General features: G+C 37.6%; 1 protein-coding gene across 1 annotated transcript in view; it reads left to right on the plus strand.

Annotated features, from left to right (window-relative positions):
- KIF18A (kinesin family member 18A) overlaps window positions 1-12,270 on the plus strand; it is a 31,892-nt gene extending 19,622 nt beyond the window's left edge. Inside the window, exons 13-16 of the mRNA XM_010135427.1 lie at window positions 6,983-7,466; window positions 7,992-8,096; window positions 10,303-10,412; window positions 12,128-12,270. Coding sequence (XP_010133729.1) covers window positions 6,983-7,466; window positions 7,992-8,096; window positions 10,303-10,412; window positions 12,128-12,270 — 842 coding nt within the window. The remainder of the gene's footprint in view (window positions 1-6,982; window positions 7,467-7,991; window positions 8,097-10,302; window positions 10,413-12,127) is intronic.
- The last annotated feature ends 8,437 nt before the right edge of the window (window positions 12,271-20,707 follow it).

Raw genomic sequence — 20,707 nt, forward strand, 5'->3', positions numbered from 1 at the left:
GCAGGAAAACAATGCAGTTCACTTGTGATTGGATTTGGATTTTTCATAATATGAGAGCAGTATTTTTTTTTAAATCTCCCATGTAATATAAGTATGTGTTGCCTTATATTTGTCTTAGAAGTTTCTTTTCTAAATAATCTGGGGGAGAGGGTAGAAAAGTTTAATTAGTGGCAGTGTAATATTTCGTTTGTTATGTACATTCCAAACTCATTAACAAACTATAAGCTACTGCTTAGACACTATACTGGCAGTTTTGTCCTTCTTGGAAAGGGTCTCCCATGTATTGGATAATATAAGGTTGTAGTGGGAGAGAAAGAGATCAAGATACTCTCTGGCCATTCACTCAACATCTGTTTCTGTGGTCAAGTTATCAAGGCAGTCAATTCTTGTGCTTAAAACCTGCTTAGTCATCTGTACCAACAGCAGCACTGCCGTGGGTACCAGAAATGGGTCTTGGAAAATCAAAATTATTCTAGCGTAATGTTCTTTGCTACCACTCCAGAATTTTTAGAAGAAAATTAGATACTCTCAAATTCAATCTAAAATTAAACATTTGAATTATCTTTTAATTTCAAGTTGTTAAATATGAAATATTATTTAATATTTGCATAAGATTAATTTATCCCCGTGTATTCACGTTATAATTTTTTAAATACTGTTTCCTTTAAATTTTGTTAAAGTATGACTGAAGACACATTTTTTTCAGAACCTCTATTCCTGCTCACTTCAATTATGAAGGCTTAACATGAGGTTTCTGTAACAAGTCTACACCATACTCTCAACTCTAATAGGGACAATTTTTAAACAGTTGTTTAGAAGTATATCAATGTATGTTTCAATTTTTAAGTGTCCACTGTTACTAAGTATATATTGTGACCTTAATTATAATTGAGAATTGTTGTTTTGTAGAGGAAATGTTGGGTTTCCACTATCGTTTTTGTTTACAAATATGTTAAAAAAATAGATTAAGCTTGTGTGTGCTTCATGAAACCATCATGTTGCAAACTCATGAACAGTTCAACTATGTCTCAAGTAAAGCAGAAGCTACAAAACCAACATTTTGAAAACAAGTTCATGTAGAAACGTGTTCAGGCACTGTCCTTGGGTGTTGCTTAATGGAGAGCCATATGGTATTCACAGAGTACGGACTCGTGGGTGGAGAGCTCTGACTGGTATCTGCAGGCATTTCTGTGAATGGGAAAGTTCTTGGCATTGTTTCAGGCATCCCATTTCCGGGAGCCTTACTGTACATTACCACTGAGAGGATGGAATTGATTTACAGGAAAAAAGAGAAGGCATCCATTACCTCCCCGTGTCACAAACAGCTGAAAGTCAAATCAGTCTATTAATTTCCATGGCAGGGAAAATTGGGGAGCACTTGTAAGTAGTAAGAGACTGGATAAAAAATGGGGAAGGCATGTGTCTTGTATATACAAAAGATTTGTCTTATGTTGAGCTTTTCCACACTGTTCGATGTAACTGGATTTTCTCTCGCTGTGTAGAACAGCCCACTTGGCCACGGGGACTCGCGAGAACGCAGCCTGGGTTTTGGCCTTTTCCAGCTCAGAGCTGTTGGCGAAACTGGCCATCGCAATGACACTATTCAATTCACTGCTGTGCTGTTAAATAGTGGAAATGCGTTCACTAGACGTCCATTACAATTTGGAATTCCTCGAGTCAGTTGTTAAAGGAATGAAAATGTATGATTAGTATTGTAATTGGATCAGTTGTGGGTAGCCCAGAAACGTGTATTGAAATGAATACATAAATACTTGATTTCACTTTAGCAGAGCAACCTGGTAGACTTAATTTAGCACAGTTTCCAGAAATAATCCTTTATGTAGGTATTAACGTGAGTTCCAGAAGAGAATTCTTGGACCATCATTTTGTCCCAAATGTCAATTAGAACTTCTGAAGAAAAATATCTAAAAATCCTGATAATGATGTTTTATAATCATCAGCCTGAAATTAAAGATTAGCAAATATGCAATCCATTCTCTATAACATATTTGAAATAATGCTTATATTTGGAGAAGCCTTGTAGCTGTAGCTAAGGAAATACAACTTGTAAATTTTTTGTAAAGGGTATAGTGATTCATTTTTGTGTATGAAAAAAGTAAACTTAATATCACTGCATCATGATAATGATTCCGATGCAAAAGATTGAATTGGCCATAAAATGTGAAGCAAGTACAAACAAGTATTATAATTTCCCTGCCTTATGGGACAGGTTTGGAGATTTTTCTTTATTTAGAATTGGAACATGTTGTTAGTCTTATGGTAGAAAGGTGATGACAACACTTAATGATTAGCATTAGACAGCCATTCTGCAGCTGCCTAGACGTGTTCTTGAAGAACGGATGAGTAGCCGTGCTTGGTCCCCCACTCTGTCACCTGCAGTACACCATGTCTAGTAGCTGATAGTAACACACTCCTGAGGCAGACAGCAACAACGGGACAAATCTAGAGTTCCCGTACATGTGATTGGTTCAGTGGGATTTCCCCTTGTAATAATTACCAGTAGATATCTTCTAAGTTTGTCAGATCTGTATATTTTTTAACCCATTTATACTTAGGGGATTTGCCACAGCATCCTGCAGAATTGGAACATGTTGTTAGTCTTATGGTAGAAAGGTGATGACAACGCTTAATGATTAGAATTAGACAGCCATTCTGCAGCTGCCTAGACGAGTTCTTGAAGAACGGATGAGTAGCCGTGCTTGGTACCCCACTCTGTCACCTGCGGTACACCATGTCTAGTAGCTGACGGTAACACACTCCTGAGGCAGACAGCAACAACGGGACAAATCTAGAGTTCCCGTACAAGGGGAAATCCCACTGAACCAATCACATGTAATAATTACCAGTAGATATCTTCTAAGTTTGTCAGATCTGTATATTTTTTAACCCATTTATACTTAGGGGATTTGCCACAGCATCCTGCAGTGAGTTCAACAGTGTAACTGATCTGTGGGAAGTAAGTTTTGCCCTTGGTGTTAAAATTAGTATGTGATATGAATGTGCTATCCACTGTTAGTGCAAGAAATAAAATAATTATCTTCATCTGTGATATTTCACTAATGTATTATATATTACCCAAGTAGTTCCTAAGTAAGAATGTACTGTTGTCGCCTTTTCTGTGAACTCATTGGAATATTCAGGCAAGCAGATAAAATTAGTATGTGATATGAATGTGCTATCCACTGTTAGTGCAAGAAATAAAATAATTATTATCTTCATCTGTGATATTTCACTAATGTATTATATATTACCCAAGTAGTTCCTAAGTAAGAATGTACTGTTGTCGCCTTTTCTGTGAACTCATTGGAATATTCAGGCAAGCAGATAAAACACGTGCTAAAACCTACATACATACCTCCCACCTACATGCACTCAACAAGATTGTGTTAAAATTCAACCTGAGAGGAAGAGTTGCCTAAAATTGTCGTACCAGTACTTTGGTTTTAGCATGACCTGCTATGAAAGGATTGTTTCTCGGGTTGCTTTAATACTGGAAGTTCACATTTGCCACTTAAAGGACTTAAATTTTAAGTTCTGGATGTTTTTCCTTCTTGAATAGGACTTAGGGGAACTGGTTTTTCCCTCATTTTAGCTGTCCCATTGCAGTAAAAGCCACGCAGTGACAAATGATCACACTTTCTGTAATTGTTTGAAATATTCAGTGCTTGTTGAGACGAAGTTGTGCTAAAATTGTAGGAATTCAGAATTTAGGGAAGATGAGGTATGGTGTGTGGGTTTGAGGCATGTTACTTTTGTATCAGCTTGTGGTACTAAATTTTCTTTCAAAAAAAGATTTTTATATACGTAAACCTTAAAGAATGCTTTTAAATATCAGTGTATTTAATACTGAGTAGCCTTTGAAGTATTGGAAAATAGGTCCTTGCAAAAAACCTGAAATAACAGTGGTTTTTAAGGGAAAATTTTTTGATATAACAACTGTTTGAAGTCACCTGCAATCTATAGGAATAGAGAATTTGTAGAGCTATTGCTGTTTGAGCCCACTCTGTTTAAACTTCTGAAGGATGGCTATTAAAAGCACCTGCAAGAAATTAGCAACTGGCTTTGGCATCTTGCTTTCCTAAGAGAGAAATAAAACCACTGGCATTCCTTTGTCTTGTGGGTCTAAATGCTTTTCTTGCTGTGTTTGTGTTTACTTCAGAGCATGACTGTTGAGAGCTATAAGCTGTGTAACAGCCAGCTAGCTACCGTGGTGTTGGGCTTGGCTTTTCGTCACCGCAGATTTGGCGTGCGTTAGTGAAACCAAGTTATATACGGTGTTGCTGGTGATGGATTTGTTTACTCCCTTGTTTGTTGTGTTAGGGGCAACGTAATGTTTTCACAAAAAGCTATGAGAAGGGACACTTCTTGAATATTTTATGCTTTCCAATACTTAACTGGCAAGAAAAGCTAGTTTTGTTTTTAACTTTGTTTTACAATGAGTTTCACTGCAGAAATAAATAGACTTGAAAAATAGGCCTGGGTTTTTACTAAGGGCTTGTATTTGCCCTGTATAGAATAGCTGCAACTGTCTTTTTATTAAAGTACTTGTATTACAGTATGAAATGCTGTAATTTCATTCTGATGAAATTCAACAAATTATTAATGTTGGCAATGCTTCTGTGTTCCTTACCTATTTAGTTCATGGTTTAAATGCTTGCATTTACAGTTAATTTAAAAATGCTTCCAGGATTTAGACCTGGAGAAGCTTCTAAAATGTGGTGCTCTTGCCAAAATGGCTTGCCATCAGACTTCCTTCCTAGTAACTTTAGGACATTAGCAAAAAACCTCAGTGTCTTACAGTAAGCAAACTTTCCGAAACAGGAACCTCCCTGTCTTAATGTAACAACAGGCAAATAGAATTCAAGTTATTATTTTCTTGAAACTTGCACTTTCACTTGCAGGAGGAAAACCTAATAAACTTTAGAATGTGTCCTGAAATGTTTAATGGATTGTAATTGTTCATGTTCAGGCATCTTGTCCCATAACCAGTTCAGCTTAAATTAACCTGCTTTTATAGTTTATGCCTTGTCGGGTAAGATGCTGCATATTTGCCGAACCGTAGTAGTTCAAATGTTGTTCTTTCTGAAACAGCCCTTGAGTGAGGGATAAATGTTTGCTTTGTTTTTTCAGTGGTTTCATTATTGAATTAATTTCTGGCTACATAAAATAGATTGTGGCATATGTATTAGTATCTACTTTGCTTGCTACTTGTACACGCTTTGATACTACCCATCCATCCTCCAGCTCTAGGTCTCTTAGTATCCTTCAGATCCTTTCCTGTCTCCTCTCAGCTCTAATTTGTATCTTCAAATTGGGCGCAGTCTTGAATAGCTGGGTATGAGGAATCCATCATATGGTGTGTCTAGTTCTAAAGCGTGCACAAAAAACCTGATGCTGAGATGATCCTTCAGCCGTTGACAGCCATCCTTCGATGAGGCTCTTATTTGGACCTTTTCCCCAAGATATCTGATTTCTGAGGGGAATCTCTGGCATTCTTAAAGCTTCTTGCCTATGGCAAGTCAGGTTGAAACTGGTGATGAGGCCAAAATTAGGTGGGAGCTGAGAAGCAGTAAATAGTCAGAGAGAAGACTACAATCGCTTAAGCTTTGCATTTTGTACGAAATCCAAGCTGGTGGGGGGCGGTCTGGAATAATGCAGTATGTGTTTTTAATCAATTTTCCTCTTCAAAGAATTTTTATGGAACAGCTAAAATGCTGTAAGCGTTAGCATGTGAGTGTAAGCCTTCAGACTGAGGAGTTCAAACTAACTTTTAATCTGAGACCAAAAAAGGGGAAATTTAGAAGAAATAAATATTTATCCATGCTGTTATACGAGTACCATAGTTAATTCCTGAGTAACCCACTGCAATTGAAAAGCAGGAGCTCTTTTTACAGTTTAGTTCCTCACAGGAATGGAGTAGGCGATGCAGAAAGGGGAAGTGTGATGCTGTGGCTACCAGCTGAAGTGGGGCCAATCCACAGACATAGTAAGGATAGTAGCTGTTATTTAATTTCTTAAATTTGCATGGAAAATTAAATATAGAAGCACTTAGAGTTTTGACAGCCTTCTCCTACTCTTGATTTGTTTTAAAAAGCCCCAAAATAAAAAAAAAATCCCTATTTTTTTATTATTAAGTACTTGAGTCACCACTAGTGTAGCCATTTGAACAGTGGTCTGTGTCTTAAAATGATTCTTTTTCACTGAAAACTTGAATGAAAGAACGTCTTTTTCTCTCTTACTTTGGAGATTGCCTTTATTTCCTCTTGCTTGAAAATAGAAATATCATGACAGTTCAGGAAAAATCATAAATCAGGATGAATGGGATTGGCCAATTACTGCTGCATTGTTTGCTTGGTCATTTTTAAGGGTGGGATCTTTCAGAAAAACCCTTTTTTTCCGGAGTTGATGTATTGAGAGTACAGGATTCAAGTGACTTCTTTCTCTCCCCTTTTCCAAAACACCACTTTCTCATTTGCAATTTCAAAGAATTTTGTCCCTCTACGTGATTCCATGTCCCTCCGTTTACAGGAGTTTCTCCTTCTACCACGTGATACTTGCTGGGGAATAAATGGCTGTGATCAGGAGGCAGCTGTAGATGACTGAGATAGTACCATCTTAAATTAGGAGCTGTGTCATTATAATGTGACCATTTTCAACACTCTTGCTCTTCCATTCCCTATTGTCATCTGTCATATCTTACTTGTGATTGCTTGCGATACCTCTGAGATCAACTACATCAGCCTGTGCATATTTATAGTACTTTGAGTGCCTCAGTAAATGCTGCCATCTGGACAATGCTGTAAGAGAAATTATTTTGGTTATATGATCAAATAAATATGTAAATGAAATAAATAGCATTTGTAATAATTTCTGCTAGTAAACATATATCAGCAGGGAAAAAGCAAGCTTTAAGTAGTAGATGCAGGTAAATGCACTAACCATTGTTGCCTACATTGCACAGGTACAACTTTTGATACGCCATCACAAGAAATGAATAAAAGTGCAGAACAAACATCGGAGCAGGCAGTACTACCGCAGAAAAGAACTAGGCGGAAGCTAATGAACTCTCCAGTCACAGCTCAAAGTCCTGCTGCTTCCAAGCACTCCAGTCTCCACCACCTGGAGGATTCTCTTACCAAGGAGGTTCGCCCTATTGTGTATACGCCAGAACTTTGCAGAAAGCCCGTAGAAAGCTGCTGTACACAGACTGTGGTAAAGAAAGGTTTACAGCTTTCAGGCCTTCGGGAAGCCAGCGTGTGTAATATAGATATGCCGGTGAAAAAGGCGAGTATTATGGACTCTACTTGTGACATAATCCCAGAGTGTGATGAATCCAACATGAACTCAACAGTGATTCTCTATGAAGCAACAGGTGAAACAACTGAAATGTCTACTGACTCATCCAGGAAGGAGTCACAGCCATGCGGCAATAGCATTCTGCAAAGGTATTTTTTTATTTACATGGGCAAGGAATATTACTCAGTTTAATCCTGTTTATCTTCACAGCTGGGTTTTCCCACTGATGTCCATTTTATTGGTAAAACTAACATTTTGGAAATGAAACCTTCAATTTTAATCTGCATCAGCTTCAATTCTGCTTTTCTTTGCAATCAATGGTGTGTTAGTGACAACAGATGAGGCTGAAAGCTTATCCGGTTTTACAAGATATGTACCGAAAAGAAAATACTGCACTTTGAAATTGTTTGTGATGCCTCAGGCAAGTTACTTTCTGTAAGCCTTGCTTTGCCTGTCTTGTAAATGGATATCTTAACTTTGCTGACATTGAGAGATGCCATTGTTGAAGCTGCCATGGTTGTGTGAAGTCCTGCAAAGCTGCTTCAAGTAATAATATTGCAATGAATTTCCAGCATTGTTTTTCATCTCAACGTACACTTGTTTACAGTTAAGAACAATTTCACTTGACTTCTACCCAGAATAAATTTTACAAAAATATAATTCTTTGATTTCAGACTTGATCTCTGTTCATTAAAAAACAAAAATCCTACTTCAATACTTGAGAAGCCCTCGTACATGGCAATGACTTCGGCTGCTGAGAGAAAAAGAAAGGTATTAAGGTAAGATTAAACTAACTCTTGCATACAAATGAGTTTGTACTGATTTCTTATGTTCTCACTTCAATTTTGGTATTCTGTTTCAATCTAAAAAGCCTCTTATACGAGTCATCTACATATGTGATGTTCTGACTCAAATATATCTGACAAATAATTCTTTTTGTTTTCCTGGCAAGTTGAGTAGAATCTCTTTTTATTCTTAGTTGTGGAACTTCTGTTTTAACAAGCAGCAACTAATATCGTGTCTTCCATATCTGCTGGCTGTTCAAAATAGAAAGATGCCACGTAATTCTGAGAAGAGAACTTCCATCATCAATTAAAAATCTAACTACTTTGAAAATGTTATGCCTTTGCTGGAACACATTAGAAATTACCAAAATAGAAAGTGGTGAAAGTGCTTAACAATACTGCTGTGGCCTGGCCAGTGCCTGTGTTATTCCGATAATGCATTTCCAGTCTCAGTTGTTATGACTTGATTCTTGTGGTCTGCCCTGAGAAGAACCACCATTTCATCACTTCTGTTCTACGAGGACTGCTGGAAAAAGTTCTATAGATAGATCGCAGGACGTGGAAGAAACTTAAGCACTTCTTTGGTTTGTTAGCATGAGTGAGATAGATCAGATTTACCTGTTCCTATGTCACATTCTGGTTCTATTTGTTATTAATTATTGCTCTAAATAGTTTTGCTAGGATTGCTGTCGGATGAGGAGAGGCACATCTCACATTTTTTCAAATAGTTGATTACGAATTTGGCAAAATAAATCACGTGCTCTCTGAAACTGAGCTAGTTTTCTAGATTCTCTTTGGGGAGAGGTATTGGAATTTTTGAAGCCTGATTTATCTTATCTTAAGGTAAATGTTCAAAGGCAGCCTTCAGGAGTACTTTTTCTGTAATGGCTGTGTAATCATTTCCAAGCCTATATACTTTTCCAAATTTTTTCTGCTTTTTTTGTTTTGTTCCTTCTGTGTGTCAAACACGCATTTCCCAGTTTCCAAGTTAGAATAACACTACAGGAGCATCACACAAATTTTATTTCTTTTGGGGGGGATTACTTCTGCCTCAGACTGTAAACTCTCTGTAAACCAGAATTCTTTATGGCTTTGTCTAGCAGTTGGAGTTGAAGAGAAGGAATGAAAGGTGCTTATCTGTGAAGGAAGAAAAGAATATGCTCTTTTCAGACAGCACCTCCTTTACTTCCTCTTCTTTGCTTTTGCTGACATGCTTTCCTAAATTACAGAATTCCTAAATCATAGAAATATAATTTGAAACAGTCGTATCGCTAGGACAAGGGTTAAGAGACAGATCAGTCATGTTACAGAGGCTGCTTTTACTAAATACCACCTCACGCTTATTGGCATGAGTTCTCTTCCAGGAAACATGTGCGACTAGATCTTAGCCCTGGCACGAGGCAGGTCTTACTCTTCTGCTTGCTATGTATTTTCATTTAGGAAGAAAATTATTATTAAAAAAAACAAGTGTGAGTTAGGGGGCTATAAAGGGGGAGTAATACAGTGTTATTAGAGGAATGGGAAAAGCGTAGAAACTTGGGACAGAATTAGCTTGTTTATGAGGCTGTCTTACAGACTGGAACCAGGGAAGTTAGCGAGGCAAGTGTGAAAGGGTGAGCTCAGATAGGTTCATAATTTTCACTGTAGATCTTAAGTCCACCACATAAAAGGCTGTAAAATATAGAGCTTTTGTCTTAATTTGAAGCTCTAACAGCTTTCTTGCAGCTTAGCTAAAAAGTATTGTCTGCTCTGAAGCCACCGCCTCCAACTGTGGTGGGGGCTGTAGAAAAATTATTGTAGCAATAAAAAATGTGATTTGTTCAATAAACCCAGCTTGGTCATTTCAACTATTTCAGACATGCATTAAGATGATTTCTTAGTATAACTTGTGTGCAAAGACCATCAAACTGGTTTCTGTGGTTTCTGAAAAACCTGTGGCATATTGGTCTGTGTTTTAACATAAGTGGCAACATTAGTTCTTATTTTGGCAGTTAAAACATTCTTGTAAATTTTTAAAAAGGAAAAAGGGTAATAATATTCATATAAATATATCATAAATTAGTTTATTCTTTGCATTTTGTTATAAACTACCAATACTGCATAATATAATTTAATGTATTTCTACATTTGAAAGGCCTAAACTGCTGCAATGTAGCTTAATCACTTCACTGAAAGCAAACTTTCCTGGCTGTGTTTGCAGTTCTACATCAAACACTGGGCTAAGCAGCCTGCAAGACCCTGTTTCTGCAAAACGCAGTCGGCAAGAGGTTTGTGACTTAACAAGAGCTTTGCGAGTGCCCAAAATGGCAGGTAAGTGTCAAAACGTGAAAGTACGACACTGCATTAGTAACTGTTTGTATAGGACATCCCAAATCAAGGGTGAAACTCAGGGTTTTGTTAATTCAGTGTGTTGCTGTGTCAGGACACTAAGCTATTGATTCAAGTAGTATATTCATTCATTTAAAAATCTTAATGTCTAACCAGTTACCTAGATGGTATCTATTCAAAACTCAATTTTACTACAAGCTTGTTGGGAAAACCTTTTCTCAAGAGTTCAGGTCTTCCATCAAAAATTGTTTGTGTACTTGTTGAGAAATTTGGTCACCTTTACCAATTTTATGTTTGCCAAGTGTGGTTGATCAAGGAATAAAATCCTCTAATCACTTCCATACCTGTTTTATAACTGCTGGCTTTGTTTTATAACACTGCATTGACTTATTTTACAGATATGGTTTTTTGAGATTTATTAAACTTTGGGGCTACTTTGGGCCAACACAATAGTCGAGGGAAAAAATATTTGAAACCAATATTTAGGAATCATTTTGCTTCTAACAGGTTGCTGATAATGCTATCAGTTAGTAGTTTGTGAAAGACTGCTACAATTATATGGCATCTCCCTGAGGTATATAAATCTTTACTGTAACAAAATCAGTTACACGTTATTTTTTCAGTAGACGCGCATGAAGGCCTTGCTTTTTTGTTCACAACTTTCCAAAAACCTCTGCCTCTCCTAGTGCATGATCCTAAGTTGATTGCCACCTGCAGTATATTTTTTTTTTTAATGCCCTAAATCCTTCTGTTTTTCCTTTGATCTTTAACCTCTTGTCTCCTTTTACACTCTACCTTCAGAATTACACTTAATGCCCTTTGTTAGTGCAGTGTCTTGGGTGGTTTAGGCATCAAAGGTTGCTAAAGTTCTAGTCTGTCCTTATGAAAGGGTCCATTCATGTCACTTTTCCCAGTGGCATAGGCAATGCACCAGTTTTACAGCACTGACATGTTTTTGTGTAAAAACTGATGTGATGGAGCGGGTACATATATGTATTACTGTCCACACGTCACAAATGCTGAGGTTCCATTACAGTAAACTTTGACAAGTGTAGATCTGAGTCTAAACATTGTTGAACAGATGGGTACTTATTTGGCAAAGTGTATACACAATTACAGCAGTATAAACTCCTACTACTAAAGACTGGGTTATGAAGTTACCAAAATTAATCAATGTTCTGGTATTACTAAGAAATTATGTAACAGAGCACCACATTCAGCCACAGAGAATTGATTTTTGATTCTTCAAAGTATAGCTGAATGTAAAGTATGTTTTATTTTCACAAGTGTGCATTGCAGAAGAATGAAACGTCACCAGTCCCTAAGAGGAAGAGCTGCTTTTGGATTAAATAGACAAAACTTTCTCTAATGTAGTGCTAACTTTTCATTATTGTTCTGTAATAATGAGGATTAATTCAATCTTCACATTGCTACACTTTTGTGTAGAACACTGGCTTTTTAATCGCTTCCTGTGTCAGTTGAAGGTCTAATCATTGAACTTTGTAGGCAACTAGCACACTGGATTACTGAGCTGAGAGTGACGTTTTTGCATATCAAAATTAGGCTTTCAATAAGGAGAATAAATACATGTATAGATTCCTAGATATGCTCTGAAAAGGAGATCCAGGTAGGCCAAATTCTTCTTATATTTATTGAACTATTGTCTCCTATTTGAATAACATTTCTTTTTTCACTAGGAATTAAAATGAAGAGCTGGAAACAAGAACAGAATGTGCCAAGAAACATCGTTAGAAGCCTTTCTGAAGGAAACGTAGCACTGGCTGTTAAATCAAAGACATCAAAAAATCTTTTACTTCATGTTTGCAAGAAAAAAAAATAGGATTTAGTCCTGACTTCACCCGTATTTCAAGCAGGATTGATGGATAGCAAATGAGAATAGAACGACTTTTGTTTTCCTCTTGTGAATTGTTTTGTCTTAAAGATGTCTCGGTGATGCACTATTTCCGAAAGAACCACTTTTTGGAAATACAAGGATTTTGTGAAATTCTAAAACAAAATAAGATCTCTTTAGTCTCCTGTGAAAGTTTTTTGAATGTCTTTTGTATATTAACAAATGAATAGGAAATCTCATTTGGACTTGAACAGAGAAGTGCACAGTATTCCTTTTGCCATAACCTTTGTGAGCATTTCCCCGTGTTGATGACTAGCAGGTTAATACTTCAGACAATGCAGGTTTTTAAGGAGAACAGTGGTGCTGAAATTTTTAGATGCTACTTTAAATGGCTCACCTACAGGTAGTCTTAATTTTCAAATGAGAATTTTGTGATGCAAAGGTTAGAAAAACTGTTTGGACCCACTAAATTATTTTTGCTGAAACTTCCTCATGTTAAAATGTTTTCCATTGAAAGCAAGTCAAACATATGCTAATATTAAAACATGTCCATGGTTAGCATTAGGATGCCAGTTTATTCTTAGATGATTCTCATAGACAGATACTACCACTGTAGTACCAGGAGACAAAAATATTTACGAAAAGTGTTTTTAATGAAGTGTTATATCTAAATTGTTTTTAGCCTTTCTATTCTTAGTCTGTTACCTGATTGTGAATGTTCCTGGTTTGGTTTTCAATTTAATTCAGTTGTAAATAGGATAATTATATTAATTACTTTGAATAAATTTTTAGATTTAATAAGAGCAGTATGTGAATTGAACTTCTAGGGGAAAACTGTGCTTTTTTGCCTCTTCTATTATGAAAAATGTCTGAATCAATTTTGACAAGCCTTTTTATAAGTACATTGTACTGTATCTTCTGACAAATGCTTAATATTCAGAGGCTAAGTTGTTATACGTAGGTTTGTAGGCTTCAGAGCCTGCCCACCCTTAGGAACGTCGGTTTAGTGTGTTTGGTCTGTGCAAAGGTAAGTGTATACATGAATTTCCCCAAACTAAGGAGAACTAGCGGAAGAAGTCCAGTAACTGGTTCCAATGGTGTCAGATGACTGTCTGAAGCAAGGAGCTTGCAACCCAATCAGCAACATGAATATTCTGGCTTTTGGTAGTAATAGTGGGGTCAAAAGAGCTTCACAGCTTGTTATTCCACCACAAGCTTTCCTGTGGTAGCAGAGAACTGGACTCCATTATCGAAGAGGTTTTTTATCAAGTTTGTTTCTGAAATTGTTTGTGTTCCAAATGTTGATAGTTTTACACATTTATTTTTGTTCTCTGTAGTCTTTGATGTTTAGACACGCTAATATAAACCTTCCCAGTCCTATCTCCCCTAGCTCTCGAATGTTGATGATGTGTTTATTCTTGGCACATTGGAGGGGCACTTTTCAGAAGGCTTCTGAAGAAGGAAGCGGTAACTGCCTGTAAAAGCTTTCAGGACCATTTGCGGGAGGAGCAGACAATATTGCAGAGGCAGGTTCTTTCCTTTTTGAACTTCTCTGATGAAATGATTCCTTGAGAAATAGGTATGGCTAGTTAAAAATAATGAGATCAGAAAATTTAAATCATGTTTGCGTTCTAAGGGGAGTAGGAGACGTAATTGTGAGCATGGGGTCATGCTTATAGCATAATGAATAGGAAAATATTGGCTGTAGGGAAGACTTCTATGAACAAAGTTCTAGAGATCAGAAAAGCCTAAGAACTACAATTTAGGACTTGCCCACATCTCAGCAAGGTGATAAAAGTAGTTTCAGTAGAATGAAGGGCTTGGGGAAGGATCGTTTTAGTATTTGTTTATTGTGATGAACAAGATTTTGGAATGATCTTGAACAACTTACTATTTTGGCACCTGGTACAGATAAAATTGTAGAGACCATACATTTTCTTAGGGATTTCTTTCAAATTTTTAGTGTTTCATATAAAATGTGCACAAAGTGCTTTTTTTGTATTGCTTCACATCTGCAAGAGGCATGTTGGGCTTTGTTTATAAATATAGTTGTAATGTGTGTGGCTCTTGTACACATGAATGTTGCCAGCAGTTTTAAAAGGTTTTTAGACAAGCTTGTGCATGCAACGTTTTGATACTCTGTCAAAACACAGAACTGATGAGATCTTGTCTTTGCCTAATGTGTTTTGCATACCCCTGAATGGAACTGATTCAATTGACTTGCAACCCTTCCAGGGACTAAAAAGAAAAGGTATGTTGAGAGAATAAGTACACTGGGATGAGAAGCAACTCCTGTTCCTGTCTGCTAATCAGATGTCAATTCCAGTTTCTCAGCTAGCTGTGCATTTACCATTTATAATGAGCATAAATGACATCTTTCCAGAAATTATTAAATCAGCAGCACTCTGACACATGAAAATCCTGCTTCAATCTGTTATAATCTGCTCTATTAATTGTACATGTATTTTGTTAGATACTATGAACATGTCTAGACTTGAGAAGCAGAAGGAGCTTCAGAGCATGTTCCACACACAGTGCTGGTACAGAAGTTTTCCATGCCTACTAAGTTTTTTTTGTCAGATTGCCAGTTTGTTGTTAGGTAGAAGGCAGAGTACTTGGGAAGCAGAGGAGGTATGAAATAACTCATTTCATTTTCTTTCCAGTCTACATTGCCTTTTACCTGTTGGCACGCCTTTTCAAACTAAATTAAGTGATAGCATTTATCTGAAGTATACATGTAATTGATTTCTCTCTGTCGTACCACGCAGTGTTAAATCACGCCAGATGGGATGTAACGCAATATTGCACAACATAACATGACTCAGGCTGAATCAAGAATTCATATTATTTGGGTCAATTTAATTTTGTTTAGTATATAAAAAAAATTTCAGCAGTAGTTTTAAAATAAACTCACTTGAAGAAAATGTGCTCCTGAACTATTCTAGAGTCTGACGTCTTGGATACCTAATACTCAATAGGTACCAAGTGAATCACACTTGCCGTGTGAAATACGTGACAACTTTAGTATGTTTGGGCATATACGCAGCAAGAGGAGTGCTGAGCTTGGCTCATCCTGCTTATTGAATACAGACATCTAGTTTATTTAAAACAATATTAGCCTGAATCAAAAATTTAGGTCTAACATTAATGGCTCTGTCTAATTAATAGAACATTCATGAGTTCAGTGCTGCATATCAGCAATGTGAAAACAGTCCTTCATATGCAAATGTCTTAGTTTAGTGTTTCAAAACAGTTCATATGCTCAAGTATTGGGGCATAAAACTCAGAAAATCTGTAGGAAGGTGAAGTGCAATGATGTGGTATGTGGTATATTCTGGAGAAGGGCGAGAAGAAAAATATTTTGTAACATCAGTTCTTTGTAAAAGTGTCTTTGTCTTTGGAATATTTCTTAAGCCCCTTTTTATAAGGATGTAGGTATGTCGTTGCCATAATACCTTCTGTGTATGTGTGTGTAATTGGGTGTGAACAGTATTGCCTTGAACGTGGTAGTCTTCATGTTAGTGTTACGAATGCCCTTGTATAGCTCAAAGGCAAGTATCAAAACACCCTGCCTGTAAAATACTTGGGATTTTGACTATCGCTGCTCTCTTCATTAAACTAAGGCAGTCATGGAACTCTCAATGCCTAAAAATATTGATGTACCCTCAGGAATGTTGTCCAGCTTTTCTTTAGCTGAAAATGCTTCTTTTTCTTATGGTGTACATCAGGAATATATCATTCTTCAGTATGTCTTATTTTTTCTTCTGAAAGTGTTTGCAATCAACAGGGAACCCTATGTTTTATATATAGCTGCTGTGTGGACTTGTTTGAATCCCTGTTAGTACAAGCTGGGAGCCCTAGTGACTTTCTCCTGGTCCCTGGCCAGGCTTTCAGCTTGGCTTGCTGTTATCAGCTTTAAAAAAAAAAAAAACAAAACAAACCAAAAAACCCCCAAAAAAGCTCATTGCAGCCTGTTTTATTAAGAGGTCAACATTTCCCATGACCAAATGGGCAGAGATTTTTCTGAAAAGTAATGTGTTGCAAGTGTGAAAACAGTGTTAAAGATCTTGTCATGGTGGGAAATTCTTGGGAATAGGTAAGCTGTAGGGTAGAGCTTGTCCTGTGTCCCGCTTACTGGCTTATTGTCCTTGCAGGAAAGTGAATTTATAGGAGCTCTCTGAAGCATAGGCTGGAGAGGCAACGAGTGTTTGTTACTGGGACTGGAGCTGGATACAGAAGAAAAATATAGAGAATGTGAACACTATTGTTGTCAGTGATGCTATAGAAACAGAGCCATTTATAATGGACTCATTGCGTCTTCATATCCATCTTGCAATAAAACATTTCTCATTACGAACTCCACACAAACAGCAAATATTTCAGTTGTTCCTTTTGAGTAACTACCTCTAATCATGTGTATGGGCCTGCCTGGCTATGCTGAGCATATTTGCACCAAGTGCCTAGGCATGTTGAAGGCCAATTGCATCCATTGATTAGTGTAGAATTGTAACCAGGTTTGTTACCTGATAGTTAAAAAAAAAAAATTGTGCTAACTTGTATCCAGAGACAGCTGTAGATTCCTACAGGCTATATGAAATATTAAGATTACATGCCCGAAAAATACCATGTCTGCTGTTCTGTCAAACTGGTAAAACCCAAGAACCTGATTGGGTTGTTAGAAGTTGTGGTGGTAGTGAGAAGTTTTCATAGCAGCCTGAAGGTGATGAGGCATCTCCTCACAGGGACAAATGTTTTGGAATATCCTCTACAGGGGCAGCTGAGTCCATTGCACCTGCATGTTCCGGTATTTTGGCCGCGGAAAGCCACAGGTACTGTTTGGAAGCCTGACAACAAAATTCAAAAATCAAGATTTAAGTTAGCAAAGTGGTCCACCTTGAAAGTCATTTGGACTCCTCAGTAGTTTTATTTCTCTTTGGCTTTTTAAAAATGCATGCCGGTAAATAGGCATGAGGAAATTGGTTCTGACAACCAGGGAAAGTAAATGTTCTTAGAAAATTCATCCACTAGAAGTGTAAAATATGTAGTCTTCCCTGCAGGAAATTCCAAGAGCTGCCTTAATTGAGAGTAGATGTGTAATGGCAAATGGCCCATTTTATTTCTCGGCTATGTAGTGCTCTGGGGAAAATGATTCCTGATTTCCCTGTTGCTTTAAGTTTAATTGTGCTGTACATATTAGGTCTTGGGATTTTATGTAGCGTGACTTTTGTACGTCTAAGTTCTACAAGGGAGTGATTGAATCTAACACTTAATAGAAGCTACAGTAGAGTAAATCAAGCTTTAAAAGTGCTTCACTACAACAATTTTCATTTTGTGGTTTGAGTTTTAGCTCACTTCATTGCCGGCATTGTTTTGAACTGAATACCTGTAGTTGTATTTGGCAAAGTGTTACAGTAAGACTGTGGAAACGCTGTTTTCATCAGTGGCTAGCAGATGCACTTAGAGGCTACTGTACTTCGCATTTCTGAAGCAGTTGGTTCATTTACTTCTTCAAAAAGAAAACATTCAGATAAATGAACTTCTGAAGGAGACTGGAAAGCCGGTGAACAAGTTAACGGTATGATTAACCTGAAATATAACTGCATTGCAATTCAATAGCCTGGTTCCTGTCCTTCATTCCTACCTGCATCAAGACAATGGCATAAGGGAAAACAGTCTTTGAAAAGCAGTTTAAAGTAATAGTAGTGAGAGAGTTAACCACCTGTAGGTAAAACACTGTCAGGAGAGACTATGATGCAGATTACGCTTGTAGACACCAAAACCAATGCTTGGCCTACCTAGGGCTGAGCAACACGTAGGTAGTGCCTCAAAGGTTTATCCATCATTCCCTATGCTCACATTGCACAGCCTTTGTAAGAGGGGAAAAAAGCCCGGAATGGTCACTGGAGTATTTAACTGGGAAAGGGAAAACTAAAACTGAAATAAATGTTCACATATATGCTGGGAGGGGCAGATAAATACTGAAGCTGCTCACTTGAGGTATCTAACAAATCAGCATTTGGGGGGAAGGAGGGGTGGGAATAAATAATTTAAAAGCCACATGAAGGGGACTGTTAGAAGTCCGAGTGAGTACCTTTCGGTATTGGAACTAAAACTGTGGAAGCTTTGTCTATGTGAAGAAAACTAAGACTTTTAAATACAAAAGTTTAAAAATTGTTTGCTAAAAGCAAAAGTTACTAGTTAAATACTTTCCCACCTATGTAAAGGTAGACTCTGTAAAAAAAGCAAAGAGGAAAGGCCATGGTAGAGATCTTAAAGGAGGCAGAAATCTTTAAGGAATTACTGAGATATGTTCAGTGAGACTTGCTTGTCAGAGCTTTTCTTGACAAGAAATAGATCGATTGTCATTTGCGATTGAAGGGATCACCCTTATCAAGTTTGCAAGGGCCACCAAGCTGTGGCGGGGCCCAGGTAACATGCTTAAGGGCAGCACCAACAGCAATGTTCACAACCTGTGTGGTGCGGTGTTGGAGTACAAGACAAAGGCTGAGGGAGTAGGGTTTGCTTTTAGCTTGGCAAAGAGCTAATAGCAGCCTTGCATACGTCTGTCAGAGGAGGCTGAGAGGATGGGACGGGACTGCCTGCTGAGGTGCAGGGTGGAATAACAAGAAATATTGGTTCTAGACTGAACTGGGGGTTATTCTAGCGGTGAGGACAACTAAGCGCTGGAACAAGTTGGCCGTGTGACTGTGGAATCTCTGTCCAGGAAGGTTTCAAGAAAGAATGGTACAAAGCCCCGAATGACTTCGTCTGAAATCAGTGTTGACTCTGCTTTGGGCAGGAGGCTGGACTAGATGACCTTCCAAGCTCTCTATCAAACTGAATGAGCCTACAATTCAAAGGAATGGAATGAAGTCTCAAACTGAAGAACCAACAGAAGGTACTTTTTAAGTGAGAATTTAAAGGAGTACTAATAGATCTCTCTCAGTAGCCAAAAACACTAAAGGTCAGCTGAGTAACTCTGATGTGATGTATTGCTTCAGTTGTCCTTGGTGTCAGCAACTTGTAAAGAGGCAAAATTGGTTGTTTGGGTTTGTTTTGGGTTGTTGGTTTATTTAGAAGCTCCAAATATTTCTACACAAAATTTTAAGGAATGTAGTAAGCAATCTGTTAGGAAATATGGTCGAGATGGGGGATAAATAAACTGATGGGCAGATATAATCTTTCTGTAGAGGGGAGTCAGGTCTCACAAATTAGTAGATTACAGACTCTGAGCTTACAGTTAGGATAGGACTGCTTAGTGTAGTCCACTTAAATTTCTAAAAGCTGTCAGAAGGTACCTCATGGTGCCCATTAAAGAAACAAAATTTCCTGTGGGCAGAGTGGGGGCAATCTGCACAAGAGTTAATAAATGCTTTAAAGGTCAGAAACAGAGTGGGGATAAACGGACAGTTTTCAGAATGGAAAAGAGGAAATATTACTGGTGCAGTCTAGGCAAGTGTGCTAGATCCACAGGGTTTGATATATTCACTAATTATTTCAAGAAGGTGTTCTAAAGTAAACTGACAGAATTATTGATGCTGAGTTATTCAGGTAGTTGAAACAAAAGCCAACTACGAGTAGTTTTAGGATCATCTCAGCCACTGAGTGCCTGGGCAATAAAATAAGATGAAACTGAATGTCACTGAATGCAAAATAATGCACAAGATGGAAAACAGCCTAAGTTGTACATACATGACGATGGATTCTCAAATAGGTTTTATGACTCAGGAAAGAGACCTTGGAGTTATTGTAAAAATACCCTGAAAACATCAGCTCTCTGGTCAAAATAGCAAGAAAATGAATAGACAACAAATCGTTGTGTAATTCCTTGGCATGCCTGCATCTTACAGCATTGTCCTACACATTTCAGATAAATATAGTAGAACTACAAAAGGTATAAAGGGTGAGAGGAGTGATTAAAGTTCTGAACAGCCTGAACACAAGGTACAATTAAATAGACTGGGACACTTCAGCCTGGAAAGTAGGTGATTGAGGAGTTGTGATAAAGGCGTATAAAATAATGAGTCATGGGAAAAGGGACAAGGCAACAATTATTCACTGTTTCTTACTGTACAAGAACTAAAGGGCAGGTTGAAAAAACATTAAAGTTCTTCCCTGTATAGCATATTTCATGACAGCAAGCTCTCTAGTTTAAAATGTGATGGGCGCCCAACGCTTTGAGCTCAGAAGTGCTTAGGCAAACCTGTGGAAGAAATGCTTATGGGGAGGTGTTTGAACACCGAGGCTGGTTCATTAGGTGCTCAGAGCTATGAGCAGGTGGGGAGGCAGGGGGGTTAGTGCAGTGTGGTTGGTATGTTTGGTTCTGATATTTCCTTTCGTATCTGCTAAGCATGCTCCCAGAAAGAGGAGACTGGGTTCACTGGACTTTTAGCTCTCGTATGGCTATTCTGAGTTTTTTCTGAAT

The sequence above is a fragment of the Buceros rhinoceros genome, unplaced genomic scaffold (genome assembly GCF_000710305.1).
Source record: "Buceros rhinoceros silvestris isolate BGI_N320 unplaced genomic scaffold, ASM71030v1 scaffold8484, whole genome shotgun sequence".
Taxonomy (NCBI): Eukaryota; Metazoa; Chordata; class Aves; order Bucerotiformes; family Bucerotidae; genus Buceros; species Buceros rhinoceros.